Here is a 25,669-nt window from a genome sequence, read left to right as displayed (position 1 = left end):
GAAGCAGGCTTTAGAAGCTAGAGACATTCTTTTGTACTTACTTGATTCCAAGAGCAAATCCTTGAATAACTTCGCCTGCATTTGGTCCAATGAAATGAAGGCCAAGTATTCGTTGCTCCCTCTCTCGTAAGCACACCATCTGAAAACAATACATCACAAAAAGATCTTTTCTTAGAACACTTAAAGATAAGGCATGAAGATGAATTAAATGAAACCGGAATGCCCCAAGATCCTAGTTCAGCTGTTTATTTCCAGTGTGCCAAAAACTTCTGCACTTGCTTAAGTCTTACTGACTTCAATAGCCCTTACTCTCCTTGTCCTCAAGCATTTTCCTGAATTGAAGCTTTATTGGTGTATTTCTTTCAGACTTGAGGGAGCCACTGACAACAATAATTTCTGATACTGAATACTTTGTTGTTTGCCATTTGAATGAAATCCTCAAAGTACTTTCTGTAGCCTGGTGACCAGACCAGTGCTCTTTTCCACTGAGTGGTCACCTCAGCACTTCTCCAAGCCTGTGCAGCTGTTTTCATCAGTATTTTCACAGAAGACCACTACCATTATTAAATTTATTTTCACAGGTGACCACTAACAGTTCCAGGATATTTTGTACCTTTGTGACTCAGGAAACACTTACAGCAGCATGTTTGGTGAGATACATTTACCACAAGGGGCACATAACCTAAAAAGGAGTGGAGCCTCAGAAGCAGCCAAAGATGAAGGTTAATAAGTATCTAGGAGAGACTGAGTCACTGCACACTTAATTTTTATTAGAGAACTTAATGAAAATGTTTTAGTTCCTATAAGGACACCATCTTTATAATTATGAAAAGGAAGTCAGTCTTTCCCTGCATCCTCCCATCGGGCATTTAATTATCACTAATCTACTAAGTTCTGCTATTCAGTAAAAGCTTAAATTCTTTCATCAGGAATGCCAGGAACAGCAGCAATCATGATGTGGGACTTTTAATATTAAGGCATTTTAAAGGAAAAATTCTTGCAATATAGTTTGAAAGACTCAAGTTAAATGTTTGTTTATATGTTTTAAGAGTTTAGTAAGGACTATATTAAATATCATCCAACAACTACTATGCTGTTACTACTTTACCCTTAAATATTTACTCTAATTGACATAATTCAAAGGGAATACATAAAATTAAATATCATCATCTTTGTTACACTGGTACTTGGGACACTTAAGGCAAGCATTTACATAATTCAGAGATGAAAAAATACAGTCAGAAAAACTGACTGCAATTAGTTTGCAGTCTGACAATGGACATTCCTAACATAACAATATAATATTGTATAATATAATTGATGAACACATTTATGCAAAAAAGACTGTTCCCTGATGATGAGGAGAAAAGGAAGAAAAAGGAAACTATGATATATTCTACCAACACTACACTTCATCTTAGCTAAGAGTCTCTACTGTAGGCAAGAGCATCAAAAACCTTTCCAACACTGAAGCAACTGGATTGCTGCAGAAGGACCTTTTCAGGTCTGGCACTTTGGAATAAATCAGGAGCAGTTTTTTCTTGAGTAGAACCTGAATAGTTACTGCAGGTTTGTAAGCCTTATGCTTAATTTCTGAAGGTATCAAACTTTTGGCAAGAGGTGTCAATATAAATATTTCATGTAACCAGTTAAGAACTTTGCTGGGAAAAGCAGAGATTGATCTGAATCTGAAATACTTTTTAAGACCTTAAAAGCAGTTCAAAGATGGTATTTATTAACAGAATGTCAGTTCTGAACAATGCCAATATCTGTAAAGAAATTTCAAGATGTGTGTCACCAAGAAAATATCCATCTTGAGATGTTTTTTTGCCAAACAGTGCTCTTTAAAGTTGGCTGTACCATATCCCATTTTAAGTTAAAAGCAAGTTAAAAGCCCACAAAACTCACTTTTGTATAGCATTGAGTTGCATCTCTTTCAGCCACTGTGAACTCTAAAGGTTTATAATATGCATGGTATACCTGGTAGGAAAAACAATAACGTTTTCTGTTAGAAAGTACTATTATGTCAAAACCTGGTATTTATTACTATAATAACTACTATTACTACATATTTATACCTTTGTACAAATATTTATTTATAACCTGTTAGTTATTTTAAAGAAATATATGGAAAGCACAGTAAGAGCTTAACACAAACCTTTCTCAGAGAATCATTAGATTAAAAACAAAACTTACCAAATAATGCTACTCAGACTTATGCACCAAATTAAAGGAAAATAAATAGCATTTTTAAGCTTCTCCCAAAGGTTCAATGCCTTGTTTACTGAAAAAAAAATCCTAAAATCTTTTCCTATCTATAATATTGCACCCCTTAATAAAATCAAAACTGTAATATTTACATTCTGAATAGTAAATTCTTATTTTTTCATTAATGATTTTCCCAAGAGTAACACAACATATCTTTTCAAAGGTAACTTGTAGAAAGTAACATAGCCATTGTTCAATGATGCTGCACAATGTAATTTGCTAAAATGGCAGCTACTTTAAAGCTGTCACATCCTATCAGTCATTTTAAGCCCAACAGGCAACAGTTCCCATTGTGACCTGCTGCAACACTACTGAAGTTCTGAGCACTTCTGGAGGCACCAACTCCCTAACTGTAAACACAGTATTTTGGGGACCAAAAATTTTACCTGATACAGCAGTAAAAATTCTGCCTTTCCACAGGGCAACTCTGATGCCAACTAAAAAATTAAAAATGTTTTCATACCTCAATATTGTCTGATCCGTGACGTTGCACAGCTGCTTCTTCTGACAGGCCGACACAACCATACTCCAAGGGAGTGAAGACTGTGGTAGGCACCTGCTTGGGAGGAAGCAGAGCTGTTACTGCTGAGCCATGTGCAGCAGCTGCCTGGCAGACACTTGGCACAACTGAGAGGTGCAGCTCGGGCACACAGTTCCACTTTGGCTGCTGTCAAAGCTGCATTCCAGGTGACAAAATGCAATTCTTTAAAAGAAAAAAGCCCAAGATTGTTCTTACTGCAAAGCAAAAAGCCTTAACTCACATTGTCATAGTCCATCAGCTCTGCAGACTGGCCGAAAAGGCGCTGAGCCAGCAGTTTTCCTGCAGCTATTGCTGTGGGTGTTAATTCAGGACGGCCCTAAGGAGAGAGCACAGAGCTTTGTTTGAACTTAAGGGAAAGCAGCATCCAAGGATTTCTCCTGGGACAATGGTCAGAGGAAAGCCAAATCTTTGGAATTCCAGCTTGGTAGCCAAGGCTCCAAAGAAAAAGCAATAATAATTTCTGTCCAAACATGCTTTAAAGTCTGAGTTTACTATCTGTCTTAATGGAGGGAAAATGTCACAAATATGTCAAATCTTTTCATCTTATCATGGCATCTCTTGAAAAGCAGCACATATTCACATGCTGACTGTTCACTTCACCCCTTCTCTCCAAAGTAAGCCAGGAGGAAATTTTTCAAAGTGTCTTTTTAAAGAAGAGTCTAGATTAAAGCAACATTGCTTTTATAATATCAGACCTTTTAAAAAAAATGTCTGACCCATTTTTACAGAACACAGGCACAAAACCCAGCTGTTTGTACACACTATTACCAACTTCCTGAGTTGGTCCTGGACTGGAAAAGTGGAAAGCTCTTTTGCTAGAACTTGTGACCTAAAGGGTGAGCTGGTCCTGGTCTAAGGCTCTGCTGTTACACAGGGGTTTGAAAGGGATTGCTATTGGCAAATGCAAACTTCCTGCAAGTGAGAAATGGAACGACAGCAGGATATGACCAGGGTGTGCTCCACTTCAAGCCATGAGTCCTGGCTCCTTTTTATATCCAAACAGGGCTGTAGATGTGCCAGAACCCTAATTCTGAGTGCTGGCACAGCACTGCTGGAGCATCAGAACTGCAGAGCTGGTTTTAAAGAACTTGAAAGTTTTTGAAAATTGAATTAAGGTATTTGCAAGGGAATATTTTCAAGCCCAAGAAGGAACAGTCCATATAGGTTAATAAGATTAAGCAAAATTCATAGATCTAATTTAAAAACCCCATTCATTAAGAGTTCATCCAAGACATATCATCAAAATGTTTGTCTGACATAAAAAAGAGGTCACAAATTCAGAAGGAATGATGTGGAAACATAAGAAAGCCATAACTGAGAAGCACTTTTGTGGCACAACGTGAAATGCTTTATAAAATGTGTGAAGCTTTGATTTCCACACATCCTATTTAGATACAACACTTGCCACACTCCTGCAAAGTCCCACTTGGAGGCAGTCATTCAATAAACTCTCAAAATCAGTTCTCAGCAGAAAATAAAATAAGGATTCCCCATCACACACATCCAAAGTTTTTCATTTTTTGTCATTACCTAAAGTTTTTTAGCACTTTAGTTTTTTACTGGAATCCATTCCTCTTCAGCAGCTTATCTTTTTTTGTATGTTGGTAGACAGAATCTGTACATGGCGTTAGCTACCATTTTCTTCAGTACACATACTATATTAATTATCTGCATATTAACAGGCATGTAGGCTTTTATCTGTAGTAACAACCACTTAAATTGCAAAAACCAATCTGAAACATTACATCTAACCTGATAACAGAAATCACAATTCTAATTGTTAATGAAGGCTAATCTATTTTTCCTCCACAGCTCATTACAAATCACAGAGCTGCAAGTCTATCCCTTTTTCCTTCTAACATCCCTCAAGTCACAATTTTTCAAATCCAACATTTTGACTTTCAAGTCTGTAAATGTACTTTACCAGATGAAATTTGTTTTTTCTTACACGCATTTGCCTGAAACATGTCTGCCAATCATTTCTGGAGCAGGAAATATATGTTGTTTTGGCATTCCAGAAATGAATAGAAGATTGGAACGAGAGATAAAATTGTGAAAGCACTGCCATGCATTCCATAAAACCCAACTAATTACTAAAACATCCATGCAGATAAAGCCCAATTCCTCATAAACAATGACTTAAAGACCTTCCTTGGTAAATATTTGAAATGAACATTCACTTTGCAGTCATGTGTAGAACTACTCTGCTGATAATTATGGATACGAATTGTTCATAAGAATCCTCCAATGCATTATACATTTAACTGAGATGGTCCTAAGAGAGTTTAAAAAGCTTTGAAGTACTGTGTATTTGTTCTAACACAACTCTTTTTGGTCTCATTTCTATTCAAAGCAACATACTGTACATTCCACTTTCTCTACACATCTTTGTTGTAACACCCTTTGAAATATGACAGATGTAGAGTGGCCTGACCATAAACCTCCTTCTGAGAAAATGTCTTTATAGTGTGTGCCATGCTTTTCAACAAGAACACTACTGAAGGAAGGATTTTAACACAGAGAGTTTATATCAGCACTGAAAAAAAGAATTCACACTAAAATTCCAGCTTGATTTTCCTGATCCTGATTACAGGAAAATGCTGAAATGCAATTTCACCTGCCAGTTGAAAATAATATTTTGCCACAACTTGAATAATGTTTTTTGAGGGTACACAAACTGACTCACATCTGTAAGATTTTTTTTCCCTTTTTTTTTTTTTTTTCCAAATGAAATCTTGGGTAACATTAGGATTCCATTCCATACAGGGGTGCAACAAGACACCCATGCACACAGATTCCCATTTGTACCAGATGGGTAGGACTCCCAAATGAAAACAGCCATTCTGAGCAATCAGGAAACTCAGCTGCCCCCTCACTCACTCCCCTTCCAGCCAGGGCATTGAATTCCAACAAAAAAAGCAGTTCTTGCTATTTGGTAGCAATTCAGTATTTATTCAGTGTGGAATGGCAAAGGCTTGGGAACTGCTCACACAATTTGAGCAAAAGCACTTTATGGCAGCAAAGAAACTCTAACAGGGACAGAGCAGAGCAAGGAGAAATCCTGAGCAGGAACACCAGAGGAAAAAATTTTTATAAAGATTCTTAGGGATCATTGATGTTCCCTCACAGGGAACAAGATTCCCCTTGCTGTGCTCGTTTGGTAGGTCACACCCAGAAAGTACCACAACCAAGCTCTGCAGCTTTGTGGTTCTTTGCAGGATACCCTTGATTCTCATGTGTTAATTTGAGATATGCACCAACACAAAAATTTATTTCAGTGCTGGTTCCCATGCCAATGAAGTTTATTATCTAAATTAATTCTGCTTTTAAAAAAACCAAAACACTAAACTAATTTAAGTATTCAAATAAAATAAACTTCATTGCTTAGCAAGTGGAATTCCACAAATCACGTGCTGGAGTCAGATAAAAGTGTGACAGTATTTCTTTTTATCTCTAAACACTTGAAATGTATGAGTACTGTATGTTAATTCCCTGCATTGAGCCAATATACAGATAAAAGCTTAAGGGAATATTCTACAGAGCACTGACATAACTTTTTCATTTTTTCCCCCAGTTGTACACTGGACACAGCATACAACTGTACTGCTGTTTTTAACACTTACACTTAGAAGTGTCTGTTGAACCACTCAGGTTCAAAAATCTGCACTAATATAGACAAAAGAAGGAAAAGGAAATCCAAGTTTTAACAACAAAATAAAAATGACAAATAAATGAATACATGATTTTTTAGATCCAGAGAAGGAAAGAGGAGAGCATCCTGCCTCCAACTTTATATTTCTTATCTAAATCCTCAAAGGGCAAAAGACAAAAAGCATCCAAAAGGAAATGACTTGCCCAAAATAACACTGCAGATTGGCAGCAAAATAAGCAACATATTCTAAGCCCTGCCAGCATTGCCTCTAACAACTGCTTCTTGGATGAAATTAAAAAGAAAATTTTGGAAAGCAGGAGGCAGCCAAGCCTTATACATCAGGGATAAGCAGGTGTAGGAGGTTGTTGTGAGCAGAAAGTGGACTTCAGGAAGTATCTGAGAGCAAGAAGTGACAAATACAGAGGGAATCTGCATGTGAAATGAGAAGAAAGGAGAGGAACTCTACAAAATCCCAAAGCTCTGAGTGACTGGACAGGACAACCGGACAGAGAAGTTGTGTAGAGTAATGGGGAAAAATAAAAAGGAGAAATATCTGAGAAGGAAAGAGTTTTAACACAATTTAAAAGGAAATGGCAAGTCCACGTGAAGATGGAGACAGACAGGAAGAAACACATGTCTACACAGAGGGAAGAGGTCAGGAGTGGTCAGCAGATTTATGAGATTTAACTGTCTCTGGCAGCTCCAGAGTCCAGTCAGAAATTTGCAGGGCTATTCCCAAGACATCATTTAATCCATTACAATATCTTCAGAAACTAAAAGCACCTGTAAGGTTTATACATTTGAGAGATCTTTAAAATATTTTAAACATAGCAGAATGAGACATTTTCTAAACTTCACTAACATTATACTACATATACTGTTTGGATATTGCTACAGTATTTGGCTTTACCAGACTTGTAAGGCAGGTGCCTGCACTATATGAAAAATTATCTTGATAGAAAGAAAGGCCTCAATTCCAGTAACAGCTGAGAGAACTCTGTATCTTGCAATGCCCAGCATTGCTCTGTACTCTACATATTGCCCAAATTTTCCAGGCACAGCAGGCAGATGATGACAACATGCTCCTGTAACTCTACAGTTCAGAATCCAGACAAACATTTTTTATGAAATCAACATATTTGAGGATGCCCAACTTACTGCAGATAACTTGAGCTCTTATGCAAAATAAAAATTGGCAGATTGAAAGTATTTAAGTGCACATTTATCATGACAAGACATTCTTGTCATATATGAGTATAGATTATCAATAGCACTAGAATAAGACCACAGAATCTGGTCTTACCTCTCTATTAAATAAATTATGTTGCTTAAGTTATCATGTCCCCTTCTTAAAAAAAAAAACAACAAAAAATCCCACTCCCCTCATGTTTATTTAGCATAATCATTCACAAATCATGAAGAAAATCAAATGCATTTAGTACTTTCAGTAATTACTTTTTCTTACTCTAGAGGAAAGTACTTCATTAGAAGCATTTTGCATCAGGGATATGATAAGCTGTTTTGTGATTAATCTCAATTAACACCCAAAATACCCCAAATGCAGTCACAGAACTTGTCATGGTCATTCCCAGTAAATGTAGTTAGCTACAGAAGAATTGCTTTCACTCAGCATTCACAGGCAGTATGAAGTCATATGTCAAAAGTGATACAAACATTTTTAGAAAGATAATAGGAGTGATAAAGACATCATTATTAGCCTCTGACCAATGATGCATTCCCTGATAAACATCAGCAATAATCTCTCATGCTGAGATACTTCACAGGATCCCTGTGAAGGAAATTACTGACCCAGGTGGTTGGCATAAACACTCCAGCCCTGCCAAGTGAAAAAGTGCAAAACACTGAGATATACACTGGAGCATGACTACATCTGGGGACTAGTTATTAGTCAGGAACAAAGTTGGCTTCCTGTTATTGTAAAATAGTTTATGTAGACTCAGTACCTCTGTTATGTCTCCAACTGCATAAATGTGAGGAACAGAAGTAGCTTCACTGGCATCAACAATAATCTTTCCAGTTTCAGAGTTAGTTTTCACTCCAACTGCCTCCAGATTGAGAGTTTTGGTGTCAGGGGCTCGGCCTTAAGGAAAAAAAAAATTAAAGTAAGAGCTATTGGAAAACTTCAGCAGTGTTAATCTAAAAAGTTGGCATCTTCCACTGTGGGTCTCCAAGAACTTTGTTCTATTTGATAGTCCAAGCAGAATCATGAGAAAACTTATACTGAGAAAGCTGCAGGGGTGGAAAGCATGGCTATTGACATTCTGTGGGAAAGGAGCTCGATCACTGTTGCCTTTGCTCAGACATCAGAGGGTTATCCTTTTAAATATGGAAAACCACACCCACTGGAAAAACTACAAAAACCACATAAATTCATGTTTATTGAAGATTCTAAATTCAGTTTCCTAATATAGCACAAATATACATATAAAAACTAAGCAACTTCTACACTGAAAATTTCCAATAAACATTACCTGAGTGGTGCTTAGTGCCAACAATGTGTTGTGTATACTATTTGAATAAAAATTATTAATAATGCTGTTAAACATTCCTGAAGTCCTTCTTTCTTGTAATTTGAATACACTTATCTTAAAACACTTCTAGTATCTTCACCTTAGATGAAAAATTTTATCAACTTTGCTCTCAAAACTTAAGTGCTGATTTAGTTATCTCAAACTGTATTTGAGCTATTTCTGTAGAGTTTAGAAACATTTTAAATCTATTTAAAAACAAATGAGGCAAATCCAACCAAGCCCAGATTTTATTACAGCTTCCTATTCCAATGATATCAAATTATCTCATATTTAAAAAATATATTTTGGTAGTGTTTTCTGCATAGTTACCCCTTGATCACTGAAGTCTTAACAGCATTACACTGAGCTTTGTATAGAGTATCTAAGGAAGCAATTCCTGACCCAGAAATTGCAATCTTAAATCCTGTCCAACTTGTTTGAAAGTTAATAAGCACAGTGAAGTTACATGGTAGTCACAAAATTTTTAAGGATGACACAGAAAAAAACCCCAAACTGAATATATCCAAATGAAGGAAATTTTTTAACATTGTGTCTGTTTTAGAGGCTTTAATGAACATGGATATATCTACACATTTAAGTCTCCTTTGCGTGAGTCATGATTTGCATTCAATTTAATACAGAGCTATAGCAAAGCAAAACAAAAGAGGAAATGTGTTTTCATTATAAAAACAAGCTCTTTGATGTTAATGTAGGAAATTATTAAACAAAAGGAAAACCTGGCTTGTCAATACAGACCTAATTATATGTAAACATATGATTCAGTGCTTTATACATCTTCCATATAGCCAGGCCCTCAAACAATGTCACATCTGAATGCCTCTGTAAAGACTTCTGTGTATTAATTTCATCTGGTGAAACCAACACTTCCTCTGGGAGCACTGACTGAAGCTGTCGGCACTTGGCTATCTGTCTGTCTTCCCTTCTGTTGTCCCCATGGGATGTTGATCTGCTGTTCCTTCTCTGCCCCCTACTCCCCAGTCCTGATGCTATCAGGCAACAAAAATAATAAACCTCCAGGACCTTATCTTGGCTCGGATGTGAAACAACTTCCTACCGTTGTATTTCTTTGGGTATTGAGAGTAAAGCCTGGGTATTCTGCAAATGGACAACTAATGGGGTTTTCTAGTTTCCTCTTTTTCCTGCCAGGCAGAGCCAAGAGAAAACTTAGCACGCAATGGCAGGCACTGAAAGAGGAAAAAAGAAAATCCCTCAATAGAGTCATTTAAAGACCTGTGGCAACAACAGCTGAGTTTATCAAACCTGCAGGATAACACTTAACCTTTCCATTGCAGCCAATTTTAACATATGTACAGCTTGGTATTAATAGCTATGAGTTACAAAAAAATGTGCTGCTTCTCATAGTGAAGTTTCTCTCTCAATTTTACGGCCTAACTATTACTTTTGAAGGTAAAACCAGAATTTTTAAACACTGAACTGAAGCTTTACTGGCCTTTAGCTCTATGCAGGTTCACCCCCATAAGAATTATACTTACTGATCTTGCTTCATCTCAAATTCAGTAATTGAGGCTCATGATTATACAATGTGCAGGTTGCAGTGCCAAATTCAGGGAATTCTGATGTTTCCTAATGTTCACTTACTATTATAAAATTAGTTCTCACCATTTCTCAGACGGACTTTCTTTTTATATCCATAACTCCTGATTTTTTCATATCTTCAATTTCAAGAAATCAATACTTCACAGCTTATTTCTAAGAGTCTAAATCCTACCAGGCACACAAACCCACTCTTTGCCTAAAATCAGCACATGTGCTTTTAGTTTGAAGATGTCCTGAAACTGCCAAAGAACAGGAGTGTACAATTGTATAGGACACAAGATTAGATATAGCTTTCATTCAAAACAGCAAAATATGCCAGACACCTAGAAGAAAGGTGTAACTCAAATCTGACCCTTAAAAAGGTTACCTGCCTCCTGCACTTCTAACAGCACACCACAGTCTCATCTTTCATAGACCCATCCACTTACCACACAGCTGTGAAAACCACACAGAGCCCTGCTTTCAGTGCCAGCCCTCTTTTGCTTTTAACTTTAAAAGAAAAAGCAGCTTTTTGATCTGTTTTTGTAAAATCTAACAGCACAGCTTCCTTAGGGGCTGCCAGCCAGAGGGCTCCACTGCAGAGAGTGGTGGCTGAAGCTCACATCTCCCATTACAGACATGGCCAGGCTGGGCTGTGGTGTGGCATTTGTGTCCCATTACCTGCCCAGGGCTTCTGGTAATTATACCTGACCACAGAACAAGGGGAATGAGTATCAGACTGTGAGCCTCAGGTGCAGGACCTTCAACAGTGGAGACTGAAACAGCTAAACTCAGAATTCAGAGGCACAGCCATACTCAGGTAAGTAGCAGTGGCAAAGGAGTGACAGCATACTCTTATATCCAGTAAGATTTCCCAGGATGATAAAGGTGCAGCTGACAGCAGAATTTTTTAATGGGTCTTCCAGAGTTTCTTAACCAAAGAAGTTAGAAATGCCAATTTGCCTCCCAACATCTGAAAAATCCAAACTGGAGCCAAGCACACATTTTATTGTAGATGGCCACTGTGAGGATACTGCTGGGTGACAGGAGAGTTTTTCTGGAATAAAGCTCAAGCCCAATAGTCTTCTCCACTTCTCTATATATTGGCACATCATAACTTTATCCAATCTGACCTCAGTCTGACCTTAATCAAAATCTTGTCTGTGTTCCCAGTCTCAGTACTCTTCATTCTGAGTGCCTGACACATTCCCCAAATTAGTTTCAATACCACTGCCTTTTCCTCCTTCAAATGTCTCCTAAAACCCACAAGATGTTCACTAAAACACACCCAGCTGATAATGCCAAATAAAAACCACTTCAGTGTAACTACTGTTCAGATTACAGGAAAATATTGACTAGAGTAAGATTAAATAAGGTTAAAGAGTTCAGAACCTTTATCACATTGATAATAGTGTGCCCCATTTCTACAAGGATGCTTTTGAACATTACATCCATTACTGATAAACCTCAAGCATGCCTGCCTCAATTTGAAAAAAAATCTGGCCCTTAGTCAATACTGGGGCAGTAACTGGCTCTCTGGCAAGGCTGCTCACTGTACTCTCCTGTAGCACTGACACTTTTCACACAGAGGAGTCCTCTCAGCAGAAAGCTTGTGCTGCAATGAGCAAAAACCTGCCTGTGCACACCTGGAGTTCACAACAAAAGCAACTCCAACTAACATGTAATCAAATTAAAAATTTACAGCATGGGAGAGACTTCTAAAATTCTACTTTTCTTGTTCTCAATACCCTGTAAAAAGGGAAGAGTGCTGGAAACATTTTCTGAGAAGAAAGCTACAGTTCACTCTTACATTATTTCTCCCACACAAAGCTTGCTTTAACCAAAGGTTTGGTTTCAAAGGATGGCTCTGCAGCCTCAAAAACGAGCACTCAACCACCATTCCCAAGAGAGGCAGGTCATTGGCTTTAATCTCCTCAGCATTTATGATTGAACTGAATCTGTTTTCTGCAAGCAGTAACTATACTGTTTTCAAGAAATTTGGAGTAATTTTTTGCCATTTGAAAAATCTCTTTCTACCATCACTGAAGTAAAGGTTAGCATCACCTATCAACTCAAATAGCACCTTAGTGCTGAAATAGTTCTGAATCCAACCTTCTTCACATGTAGATTTAGAGGCATAGCCTAGCACATGAACAAATTATTTTTATAGTTACAGGCTGGTATAATAAGTAGCATAAAATAAGTTACACTCAAAGTTTATGGGTTGGTTACACAAAGGGGAAAGCACATTAAAAATAGCCCTGCTGAATAAAGTCTGACTGAATGCCCTAAAAATTAGATATTGGAAAATTCCCTAAAAGCACTGGCTGATATAATGGGAATGACAATTTTCATTAGGATTGCAGAAACCATATCTAATCAAATTTCATTAGGATTGCAGAAACCATATCTAATCAAGAGAGTAATGAATTTAAGTTAGTAAGAGAGACAGACATGGGAAGCTCAGAACGAAGCCCCAAAGCTTCAGCAAACCACAGCACATCAGCATTAAGAGATGTCTGAGACCAACCAAGGTGCTTCATTTTTCACTGAATAGTTCAAAGATTAAAAACTCAATGGCAAGATTGTGTTTGCCAAGATAAATCTAAAGCCCATTCCCTTTTCTACAGGGGCTGGCAGAGATGTCCTCATAGGAGATCACAGCAAAATTTTACCTTATGGGACTTTTCACAGAAAATCTCCTAACAAAATTTCTGTTTCCCTTGTTAATCCAAACTGGTTTGGTTGCAAGCCTTGAAGAACACTATTACAGAAAATGTTATGTATTTAACCCTTTGTCAATACCAAACAGCAAGGATTCCATTCAAAACCTCAAAATCTTACAATTTCAGAATTCTCTAGAAGCCAAAGATAGCACTAGTAAGACAGAAAGACATACAGAGCTGAACTGGAAAAATCAAATAAACATCAAGAACAAGCTCTTGCACTGAGATGGAATATAACAGTAAGTAGTCCCTCAGCAAGGTATGACAGGTCCATGTGTTACCTACAAAGATTTGCACTGAAACTTTTAAATTACATTAAAATGTATCAAAATGAGATTTCTTTTTTTGCCCCTCAAATATTTTGACTAGTTCAAAAATGCTGCTAGAAAAACAAAGGGAGCATTGTGCCTGCTTTTATTGGCTTATCCATACAAGCAGAAAATCACACATTCCAAAAGCAAAACAAAACTGATCAGACAAACACAATCTAATTTTCTTTTTAAAGGGTTGACATTAGGAAATAGTTTAATAAGCTACAGTACTATGTCCCACTACCAGTAACTATTTTTAACATTATTAATAAAATCCTACTAAAATTCCATAATGCACTGGCAAAAATTATGGAAATATGTACTATAATTTAGGCTACAATTAGTTAACAGCAGCAGCTGCTTTTTAACCAACTCTCCAAGCTGACTTGCTTCAATCAGTATTATAACTGGCACATCTGCAGACAGGAAATCCTCAACACCACTGAGTTTCCCAGCCTATTATCTCAGACACCTGGTGTGGGTGTGTTGATACAGAGCAAAACAATGAATCATATGGACTGCACACCAATTAACCAGCTCTAACTGTTAATGTGTTTAATCCTTAAGGGTGGAGTGCCAATTTGAACACTAAAAAAAGGCAACACAAAATCCTCACACTATTCATTTTGCTGTTTCTAAATATGGATTGTAACTCAAATCTCTGACAAAAATTGTAACACATGTAGCTCCTCTGAACTGAAATAATGAGCAGACTCATGTTACAACTGAATTGCAACAGTCTATCATGCAACCTTATTCCATTATAATTAACAGTAAACCAAGATTTTTTTCTTATTTTTCAACTTAATAGCTCTTTTTTTCCATCGTAGACCAAAGTTAAACAAATTGACTTGACATTTGACATGTGTGTCTCCAACTCAGTGTACTTTTCATAGAACCACAGAATGGGCTGGGTTTTTTACCAGAAAGCTTAAGAAAAATCAAATACAGCACTTAGAAACCCACTTTTTGGAAATATCTTCATCTCACCTCATGAATATTATTCTACAGTTTTCAGAATTCTTATGTGTCCAGATAGCATGAGCTATTTTTTACTCTTGGCAAGCACTAGTCTGTTTGATTGGTTCTGAGGAGAATAATCCATTATTACAGGCTGTTTCCACAATTTGTAGAGCCCAAGGCACTTCTAAGAGAGTAGTAGTTACAGTAAGGAAAAGAAAACATTTGTCACAATGCACACCCTGCTCTCTGTTTGGGGTATTAGGAAGATATAAAGCTGACTTAACCAGGGAAATGGAACAACTGGATAGTAGATTAAATCCACTGGGCAAAATATGCTGTAAATGATCTGTTTCTGATCCTGTAATGGATCTATTCTACAACCACAGTAATTTAAATTTATGCTATAAACAAATGAAAGAGTAATGCATTCCCACTACTCTAAAATAGAAGTGCCAGATAAAAAGAATATAAAGTAGTCAAGGGGATTGCTAAAGCTGCTAGTAAAACTGATTACTTGTCTGCATCCACAGGATTTCTTGGGCTGTACGTTTAAGCCTATTTACTTTGTTTGCCAGATATCATCTGCCTGCCAAACACCACTACTACCTTTAGCCATGCATTATTGATCTAGAATTCCAGATATTCACAAAGCTTTATAAGCACAAAAGACAAAAGTCTCCTACTCTGGTGGGCTTACAGCCCATCTGAACCAATACAGAAACCAAGGACAGACTGGTAACAGCGACAAACGAGCAGCTCAGGGAGGCAACACTGAAGGAGTGTTTTCATTCCTGTGGGCTGGAGCCTTGTACATAATTTAGTGTGCTAGTCCTTGCAGGAAGCAGCATTTGTCTCAAAGGAGGAAAACCCCAGATTTGATTCCCATTTCTGGTGATTATGCTCATAGACATTTATCACAGCATTCTTCTAAAGCAATTTACTCTTAGTCGTTGTATGTCAATTCCAAGGGGTCTGAGATATGTAAAAGTCCCTAACCAGATTTCAAAAAGCTATACAGTTTCAAGGTTCCCTGCTAGAGCTTGGGTTTTTAGAGCCAATTACTTTTTCTCTGAATTGGATGACAGCTGCAGTAACAAACTTAAACAGCACAGTTTAGAAAAAAATCCTAGAAGAAATGGTAGCCTCTTAAACAGGATAAATATGTACTTCCAGTGAATGGCTTTATGAATCAATCAAGAGTATGCACTCAGAGAACACTACCTGCAAACCAGAGTTTGCTGGAATTCATGTTCTTACTCTAGTAAAAGTGAGAAAGACTACATGACCCATTTATTGCAGCTCATGCAAAAGTAGTTACCACAGACTTCTGCCATTCACAGTAACTTTAATGTGTTTTTAGACTGTAAATGAACAAGTCAGGCATGCAAGAAAATAATTAAACAACTATCAATGTCTAAGTCACTAAACATTTAATGGGGGGGGGCTGTTTGACCCCATGATGAAGTGACTTCACTTTCAGAATGGAAAGCATTGCAAAGAAACGTTAAGATAATCATATTTACCTACTGCCCACATCACGGTGTCAAAAGAATCGGTTTCTTCTGTGTCCAGGTCAGCATTTTTCCAAGTGACTTGCAATCTGTCGCTCTCCAATTTTTCAACTTTAGTTGGGAAACATCTCTTTAAAAATTTTGTGCCATAAGATTCCATGTGCTCAGTTACTAAGGAAGCCATTTGCTGTTGAGTAGTGAAACAAATTTGTTTTTTCTTAGGTATGTGACCTTTTCAATGTAAACCCCTCCTTCAGCTGGGTTCAGGAAACCCCAGTAAATACCTTGTGCATTTCAAACATTCTTTATCACTTAGTTACTATGCGCTGCTAATACATGATAACTTAGGGAGCCACTATGACCTGCAACTCCATTCCAAGAGGCACCTACACTTAATTACTCAAATTATTTTAAAAAAATATAACAGTAAATTAATAAAAGAGTTGCTTTTAAAGCATTTGCTGTTTACATAATCTAGACCATATTCAATTTACCATTACCATAATTACAATTTTCTAGTAGTTTGATGAACATTAAATACTTTCATAAAAACAACGGGAGAAAGGTATTTTGTTTTGCCATAACACCTGGCATTTCTCTGCAATGAGTATGAATCAGTAAGGTTTCATGGAAAGTTCTAATACAAAAACAAAAAACCAAACCACTTTTGTCCTAAGAGTCTGTTTGAAATAATGCCACACCAAATTGAAGTAGTAAAATGTGGCATCAACAGGTTTATCCAAAGACATCAGTGCTCTTGACTGCAGGAACTCAGGTTGCACCTTGCCAGAGTATGTTTATTATTTAAAGGATATTATTACAAAACCACTCACATAGAACAACGCCACACAACTCCACAAGCTCTCTCAGCTTACAAAACTTTAAAATAAAGTTGATATTAACTAATATGAAGGCAACAGCAGGGTTATGTCTCTTCAGAAACATGAGAGCTCATTAATCAGTTTCCATCAGCCTCAATGTGGCTGCAGACTGAACATAGTTATTTTATCTCCATTAATACTTTATCAACTTTGGTATGGCCATTGTGCTCCTCCTGCCTACAGAGGATCAAGTTCTCCTACTGTGTTTGACCAAGTGCTACACACACACTGTTCCCTGCTTGCTCAGACCTCATGCTGTTACAGGTGTGGATTTCTTCAATGAGGAGTGTAAATCCCAAGAATTATTCTTATACAATGTTTTGCAAACTCATGCCATCACTTTTAAGGCAGACAAACCACTAGTTTAAGGAATGCACTCCAGGGTGGGAGAGGGTGACATACAACCAGGAGCTGTCACTACCATGGGTGGTGTTTGTCACTGCCACTTAAGCAACAATACTCCCACCTCAAAACCTGTGCACATATTAGAAATGTTTGAAGATGCAAACAACATTATTTCTTTAGGAGATAAAATTGAAAAATCTGTATTTTAATTTATTTGATAGATAAGGAGGTGGAAGATATTCTGTACTTGCCTGATCAAACCCACGAAGTGGGACACTTCTCATCATGACTGTAGTGTCCAATCCAATGCCTGTCAGAAAACCAGCACACTCAAGGGACACATCTGGTGACACACCCGTTAAGCAAATGTAAACAACAATTTCAATAAACACAATATATGAGTAGTATACAAGCAGGCTTTTTACTTGGAAACATCAAGTTCTCTTTACACAGACATCTTTAGCTTGCCTTTGTACATAGAATAAAACTTGGAAGTCTTATAGTTAACATAGTTAACACTGGATTTAAGATCCTGAGAATTTATCCTCAGCTGATCCTAATTTCCATGATGCTACTGCATAGAAAACTATTATTATTCTCTTACCAACTCAACTATATCACATGAGCAGAGGCATTCTGAAAACTGAAGTTTCACAGGAAAGATAGCTATGTTAGTTATAATCATAGATCATCACAGGCTTTTCAAAGGATACAGCTGGCTCCAACAATCAACCTGTTACAGAAAAGGAAAAAAAGAAGAAAGCAGTGGAATGAGCTTGTGCATACTTTTGCACAACCAGAAAAAAATATTTTCTGATGTGGGTGTCACATTTGCCAACTTCCAGTCAGCTGGGACCCCTGAGTTCCCAGGACTGCTGGGAAATGATGGAGGGTGGCTCAGTCAGCTCTTCCATCAGCTCCCTCAGCACCCTGGGGTGGATTCCCTCCTTGGACTTGTGCATATCCAAGGCTGCAGGAAGTTTCTAACCAAGTCCTCATGATTTATGGGGGCTTCATTCTGTTCCCTGTCCCCATTCTTTCAGCTCAGGGGTTGGGCACCACAGAACAACTGCTCTTATTATTAAGGACTGAGGCAAAGAAGGCATTAAGTAACTCAGCCTTATCCTTATTACTGTGCTTCTCCTCCCCCACACTAATAAAGGATGGGTATTCTCCAGAGCCCTCCTTTTGTTGCTACTGTATTTATAGAAACATTTTTATTGCCTTTTACAGCAGTAGCCAGATTAAGTTCTAATTGGGCTTTGGCCCCTCTAATTTTCTCCCTGCACAACCTTATGGCATCCTTGTGGCCCTCTCTCTTCTCCCAGGGGCATAAATACTCCTTTTTCCCCTGAGTTCCAGCCAAAACTCTTTATTCAGCCAGGCCAATCTTCTTCCCTGACAGCTCATCTTTCAGCACATGGGGATGGTCTATCAATTAGATTACGTCTTCCTATCAAGTAGATTACAGTTCCCAATGAAGACTTTATTCATTGCTAAATTTCATTTTGATTTATAACCACCTGCTTTTTAATCACTGTATTTTTCCAGATGCCAAATATTTGCCCTTCCAGTCTTCAAACATTTGTTTATATTACAGAAAATGGGTTTAATAGATTTACTTAGACTGGTATTTACCAAATATATCCATTTTAGTTCCTAAATAAAACCCCAGCTCCCACCTCTCTCAATATTTCACACCCTTTCAATCAAGAATATAATTGCAATTGTCCATCAACACTTGTAATTTATGAGGTGTATCAGCTCTCCAGCACAGCAGTTTCCATCTCTGTCCCCAGTTGATCCCTACACAGCAGCAGTTCCTCTCTTCCCACCCCTACCATTTGCTGGGTACAAAAAGCAGAATGCTCAGTCCCTGTTCTGCAGGTAAAAGCAGCTCCAGCCAGGCAGCCATTAACTCTCAGCTGCTGGACAGGCTGCACTTGCACTCCTCTGCTTTTTATGTCTTCTACAGACTTGTTAAAATCTCACAGTTTGGAGATGGTATCCCACACAGTATTTCCTCTGACAACAAAGTATTTTGTTAGGTTTTTGAAGGGGCTTGTGGCCTATGCCTTACCCTAAACAAATCTGCAGCATCTCCCAGTTCTAACAGCAATGCTTTTAAACTTCTGAGCAGTGCAGACATGGAGGCTGCAGCTCTGTAAGCCCCAGGGACTGCACAGTCAGTACAACACATGTTTTCTTACAAAAGGCTCCAGATAACATCTCTCTATCTTACAATAAAAACACACAACTTCTGAAGGTGTACAGAGAATAGGTTGATTAAAATCTGCTAGTCTGGGGTTTATGCTTGGCAAATAATTTAACATAATGGGAAATAATTTTTCCAGCATTAGGGCATCTGATTCATCTGTGAATGAATGATCACACCCTCATTAGCATGCAGCTCCTGGGAAGTGCTGCAAAAAGCCTCATACTGCCCATAAAGAAATATCTACTGGAGATTCACAGGGAAAAGAATAAGAATTTCTGTAATTTGGGCATATGTTTGCTCTTCTTTTTCATTAGATGGAAAATGGATGTCAGCTGGCACTTACTCATAGAATCAGCCCCACATTATTCACACTTTCTTGTACAAAACAGGGGGTTCCTGGGCATTGTCAGTGTCTAAAAGAAAAGTTAGGAAAGCAGAACCTAACCTTGTGGTCACACCTGCTCAATTTCTTACTCATTCTCAACACATTTCCAGCCATCTCTTCTAATTCACTCTGCCAAAACCCTTCATCTCAGCAGTGAGTTTCTTCCCCATGTTTGTATATCTATGGGACTTTTAAAGTTGGTTAATGATTTACTTAAAAAAAAAAAAAAAAAGAATAACTGCAGGACTGACAGTTCTATAACCTCCAGGCATGTAATTTGTAGCTGAGATATGTACATTTGGAGAGGGAGAAAAGAAAAACTACAACACAGCTCAGACTAAAAACAAAAGGTGTTAAACTGAACCTTGGGAATATTTATAACAGAAACAAATCCGACAGAAACAAACCTCTAACAACTCCCTCCTTCATTTGCTAAGACACAGCCTGATAAAGCACAGAAATGCTACTGTAGCCCCTGCAGGCTTATTTTGACTAAATCTCAGGAATGCAACATATAAACACTAGACTCCCACATTACACTGTTACAACTTGCATCGGCAGCAACTGGACAAGAGCCATATTTCCACAGAAACCTCTTACAAGGACAAATCTTATATTTTGGTTTGGGATTTTGTAGGGGTTTTTTTGAGGGGGTGGGTGTTGCTGTTCTTAAAAAATTTCCTTGCATAAATCATGCCTTCAACATGCTAGAGGTGACTGAAACACTACAAACAACAACAAATTTACTTTCTTTCTAAAACTGTAGCAAAAAGCCTCATTTTCTTATTTGAAGTTTAGCTTAACACAGTGCATTTTTTATAGCAGAAAGTCACTGCCACGAATGGCAACTATGCTTTTTGCACAAACACCAGTATTACAGCTTGAAGTCTCTTTTGTTTTTTCTAGAATTGCTCAATAGAGAGGACAAAAAGATAGCATTATTTGACTTTTAGGCTAGCAAATCTGCATTTCCTATCACAATTATCTCCATCAGGAAATTGCTCTGTAGCAGTGTTGACTCAGAATCTTACTGTGCTGTGTGCTGTAAAAAACAACTGTGGCATTTTAGTATTTCCATTAAAACCAGTGTTTTAATATTTCAGTTAAACAACAGCTTCCAAAGCAAAAGTAACTCAAATGTTTCTTGATATTTTCTTTTGTTATCTGCCACAACTTAGGAGAAAGCAAAATTACGTTGGAGCTTCTCCCCTAATTGAGGAACGTGGACTGAGCAGCCCCAGGTGAGTTCATGCTGCCCTCTTGTGACTTGTAATCGCTACAGCACAACCTAACACGGTGAAAACGTTATTTAATTTGATTTTAGGAGGGAATTTCATAACATGAGGAGGAAGAAGATCTATCAGTTATTAATGAAGTTTGGTAGTATGATATTGCTGCATTGTGAAGCAAATTTCCAGAAGGAAAACAGAAGAAAAATTGGCATACAAAAGGCAATTTTGAACATTTTTCACCCTGCTATATAGAAAAGGTAGGAATGCCAGCATCTATTACAACCATGGTAAGGTAACTTACGTTTTTCCAGGAGATTTCTCTAACCAGAACAGATCATCACTTGTGATTCCATACTCCAGTGCACCTGCAACCTATGATCACACAGGTGAATCTACAATGCCAATCCTGTCAGCACTAAAAGCTAATAGCAATTCAGGCTGTGTTGGCTGAAGTACAGACCAAGGGGAATATATCTGGGGCTGCCAGCTTCCAACCTGAATTATTCTACAGCTCTAAGCAACACCAACAAATCAAAGCAAACTGGCTTTTTAGAAAAACATTTCCATAGACAACATCCTTTATATATAGACAATTTTTTGTGTGACACAAGTACAAAAATCTCTCTTTATCTTCCTTCACTGTGTTGTGCATCTCAGTAAAGCACTGGAGTTGTCAAATGGAAAGGTAACTTACATGTGCAGGGTATTTTGGTCTTCCTCCAGTAGCAATGACGATATTATCTGCAGTAACAACAACCTACAAACAAAAATGAAAAATCAAAAATCAAGCATTTGCAATCCTTTTATCTGTCTTTGGATTTCATCTATGTACAAATGAGTGAACAATGAGAAAACTGGTACTACCATCTGCTATTTATGTGACATAATAATCAGCAATGCATTAAAAAGGGATGGAGATAAACTAATACATGCAGAATTTCTCCTACCCATTCTCTACTAGGTTTTAATATTAACTGTGCAATTGTTCTTACACTGCACAAGATTCTGATGACTACTTGGAAGCAATAGTTATGCACAATGACACTTTTAAAATCAATTTCTTGTCAGGATAAAACACACAGAGATGACAGCAGTAAGTTCTATCTCAGGCCTGGAGTTAAGCTACCTCAACAAAAGGAGACTGTTTCTAGAAAATCGGAGGCACCTACCTCCAAAACCTGACCTTCAAGCTGATATGAATCAGTAATATTAAAAAATTACCCTGAAAAAGGTGTTAAAAAGGCACTTTCAGGCCTTGTTAAATACCCAGCAATGGCCACCATTCTGTTATGTGACCCAGATGTGCATTCACACTAATTGCCTCCCACACACAATTTGGTATTACTGAGTTAATCACCCCTACAAATCACCTGAAGGAGGGAAACAGCTCAGAGCAACCTAATTCTCATCTCTCAGAACTTACATTTCTGTAAGCATCAGCATGACTGACCAAATCAAACAAAAATCTTCTGTCTCAGCATTTCCACCCGTAGAAAAAAGCAATAGCATCCAACAGGCCAGGCCAGGGACTCAGCAGGCACCAGTCAAGTTCATAAACAACTTCTCTAAGTGGAAAATGCAAATCTCACTCACTAAAACAATACTGAATACCTCAAACAATTTGCAAAAGGACAATCTCGCTCCCAAATGACCTGAAATGTTCCAAGTGAACAACACTGCAGAAATCAGCACAGCAGCTCACCTCTTTACCTGCTTTTGTTACACCACGGACTGTATGTGGATCAGAAAAACTTCCTTTTATGTTGAAATATTTCACCTTCCTGTTTAGAAGAAAACAGCATCAGCAATGTACACTTAACAAGAATAGGTATGAAATACAATCAGCTACCTTTTCTGTATTTAAGTGGTAAAAGGGGTAGCAATCAGGCATAGAGCAGTAAAAGGAAGGACTCTCATTTCATAGGACTGTTTGCAGATCTATCATAATTTGTCACTTAATTATTCTGTCACACTTAACTCCTCTATACAGAAAAGTAACTTAACCTTGTAACAAACTTTGAGATCAGATTATTTATATCCTCAGAAAATACATTTTCTGCTAGCCATAGCACTACTAGTATTATCTATAGCATTTCTGATACCATGCTTGTTTGAGAACCCACCAAAGTGCCTCAGCAGGAGTAACATGATAGAATCTGTTAAATTTTCTATTATAATTTCTCTATAAAAGGAACTGCATACTGAAAAAAAAAATCTGCTGCTCTAGCATAGTGTTAACTGTGGGTTTGTATGGCATAGAAATTTTGGGGGATGAGGTCAGAAGTATCTTAAGAAACCTTGACTGCTTCATATTAATGCAAAACCTCTCCAGACTATAGAGAGCATCACTACACTGCTAGAAAGCTTTTGTGTATGGTCAGTGTCAACCACTATTTCACCAAAAAGGAAAATGGGAGAGGAAGAGACCACTTACTTACATTGACAGGGGCACTTGCAGACCCCTGAAGAAAGGACTTACAGACTCAAAATATTAGCTCTAGATAGAAACTTCAAAGGCAATTCTGCAGTTCTACAAGGACAAGAGCACCTCCTTGACTGTGGGAAGAAAGACAAACTTCAAAGTCTTATTTACTTTTCTTGTAGTTGCACTCTGTGTCCCCAGTTCAAGGATTTCACATAATTCTGAACACCTTGTGCCATCACAGACCTGCCACAAAACAAGAGACGGAACATGAAGTCATCATATTACAAATTCAGGTTATGCAACACAAAGATATTGGCAAAGATATATGCTGAAAACGAGGACTGAACCACAGTATTTTTTATTGTAAAAGCAAATTATCAAGTCCAAACCAACATAATTTCTGCCCTGAGAAACCAGAAACTAATTCTGTTTTTTAACAAGTACCAGGCTAAAATTTCACATGCAAAATTCACTTCCCTAACTGTCCCATAATAAACACCAGCTGGGAAAAGGTTATTGTTATGCATTTGCAGCACACAGGAGTGGATATAAGCAACAGTCTTTACCAAGTATGATGAACAGGTTGGGGTATATTCCAGCCATAGTGTTGGGCATCTTTAAGGGCACTCCCTAAAAGGGCTGCTTGATGCATAAGCTTTTTAGGAATGCAGCCAACATTCACACAAGTTCCACCAAGTCCCCATGAAGTTCCTTGGGAAAAAAACAAAGAAAGAAAAAAAAAGTAAATTAGATTAGTTTAACAATGCAGTTGGCTCCATGGGAAGTAAAAAGTTCTGTAAAAACACAGTTTACTGTCTCCTACAGATCAGTTTATAACTTGCTTTGTGCTCATTTGTTTGATAAAAACCATCTCTGTACATTTTTCTTCTAAAATTCAAGTAATTTCAAGATTTTTCTCAAAGCTCAGAAGATTCAGTAACTAAACATTCATGTTTGCAGATCTCATTTTGTGCATTGTGTACAAGGAGCCTCAGCATGACACAATTAGTAATTTTTAGAAATTATAAATATTATTTTGACAGAGGGGATATTCTCCTTATTTAAGTCCAAAGTTCACTATAAATTATAGCATCAAGCACTGCTAACAAGCTTAATGTACAGGGGAGCAGGCACAACGGGTTCATCTTGGAGAGAACAAGCCATGGCACAAGCTGGGCTTAAGGACTTTTCTCCAAGCAAAACAGGCTTTGGACACTGGACACTGCTCTCTGGAGCAACCTGCTCACCTGAGCAGCTGAATGATATGCATGTCCAATTATTACCCTGTTATTTCTCTTCCATACCTCGTGGGGAAGGTTCAACATAATCCAGAACAGCCACTTTTTTTCCAAACTGAGCAGCTGTAAACAAAGAAGCAAAGTAAGGTATTTAGAGGAAGGAGAAATACACAAACATAAACATTTTTAGTAGCACACACAGAGATAAAATACAGGAGATGACAGCTGGTGTTTTTTTCTGTCTAACTCAAGATACCAGACCAGAGACCCAACCTGCCTACATAGTCAGCAAATTCTCTGGAAGATGCTCAATAACCCAGACTGGGGCCTCCAGCTTCCACTGACCCTAAAAATGCAATTTGACCTCAAATGAGATGTTTAAGAACACTGTGGGTTGTTGAACATGCTACCCTGACAAACAAAGGGGGCAAGGTTCTCTACAGCAGTTAGATCTTGGATACAGTATGAAGGTATTGTTTTAAATGAGAATAGTATTTTAAAAAGTACAGTATATATGGAGGTACTCTGAATACTTTTACAACAGTGAAATTAAAGCTTAATGGTTTTTCCCATGACAAAAGAAGAAACATATTTTAAAAGGTTAAGAGGAAAGCAAAAAAAGATCACACCATCTGAGGGTGTGAATTGATTTGCAGATTAACCATATGGAGCTAAGTTAATGATTGATGTACAGGTACTGAGCGTACTATGCTTCTTAAACAGCTTTAACATTATCAGTAACACTTCCCTCAGTTTCCTTACACCCTACTGAAGTTAAACCAAAACTTCTGTTAGTTATTTACACATACAAACCTTCTTTTGCACAAGCAAGGCCTCCAGACCCTCCACCAATGACCAGAAGATCATACTCATTCTTTCCTGTGA

General features: G+C 37.7%; 1 protein-coding gene across 1 annotated transcript in view; it reads right to left on the bottom strand.

The window, feature by feature from the left end:
* The window catches only part of TXNRD2 (thioredoxin reductase 2), a 32,086-nt gene that overhangs the window by 5,294 nt on the left and 1,123 nt on the right, over nucleotides 1-25,669 (bottom strand). The window contains exons 2-16 of the mRNA XM_058036956.1: nucleotides 25,598-25,663; nucleotides 24,851-24,907; nucleotides 24,113-24,257; nucleotides 23,715-23,789; nucleotides 22,824-22,902; nucleotides 21,816-21,878; nucleotides 21,423-21,493; nucleotides 18,000-18,019; nucleotides 17,538-17,629; nucleotides 16,073-16,247; nucleotides 8,426-8,562; nucleotides 3,030-3,125; nucleotides 2,732-2,824; nucleotides 1,909-1,980; nucleotides 42-139 (exon numbers count right to left, since the gene is read on the bottom strand). Coding sequence (XP_057892939.1) covers nucleotides 42-139; nucleotides 1,909-1,980; nucleotides 2,732-2,824; nucleotides 3,030-3,125; nucleotides 8,426-8,562; nucleotides 16,073-16,247; nucleotides 17,538-17,629; nucleotides 18,000-18,019; nucleotides 21,423-21,493; nucleotides 21,816-21,878; nucleotides 22,824-22,902; nucleotides 23,715-23,789; nucleotides 24,113-24,257; nucleotides 24,851-24,907; nucleotides 25,598-25,663 — 1,339 coding nt within the window. The remainder of the gene's footprint in view (nucleotides 1-41; nucleotides 140-1,908; nucleotides 1,981-2,731; nucleotides 2,825-3,029; nucleotides 3,126-8,425; nucleotides 8,563-16,072; nucleotides 16,248-17,537; nucleotides 17,630-17,999; nucleotides 18,020-21,422; nucleotides 21,494-21,815; nucleotides 21,879-22,823; nucleotides 22,903-23,714; nucleotides 23,790-24,112; nucleotides 24,258-24,850; nucleotides 24,908-25,597; nucleotides 25,664-25,669) is intronic.

This window comes from Melospiza georgiana, chromosome 18, assembly GCF_028018845.1.
Source record: "Melospiza georgiana isolate bMelGeo1 chromosome 18, bMelGeo1.pri, whole genome shotgun sequence".
Lineage (NCBI taxonomy): Eukaryota > Metazoa > Chordata > Aves > Passeriformes > Passerellidae > Melospiza > Melospiza georgiana.
This window is presented reverse-complemented; position numbering and strand designations above follow the sequence as displayed.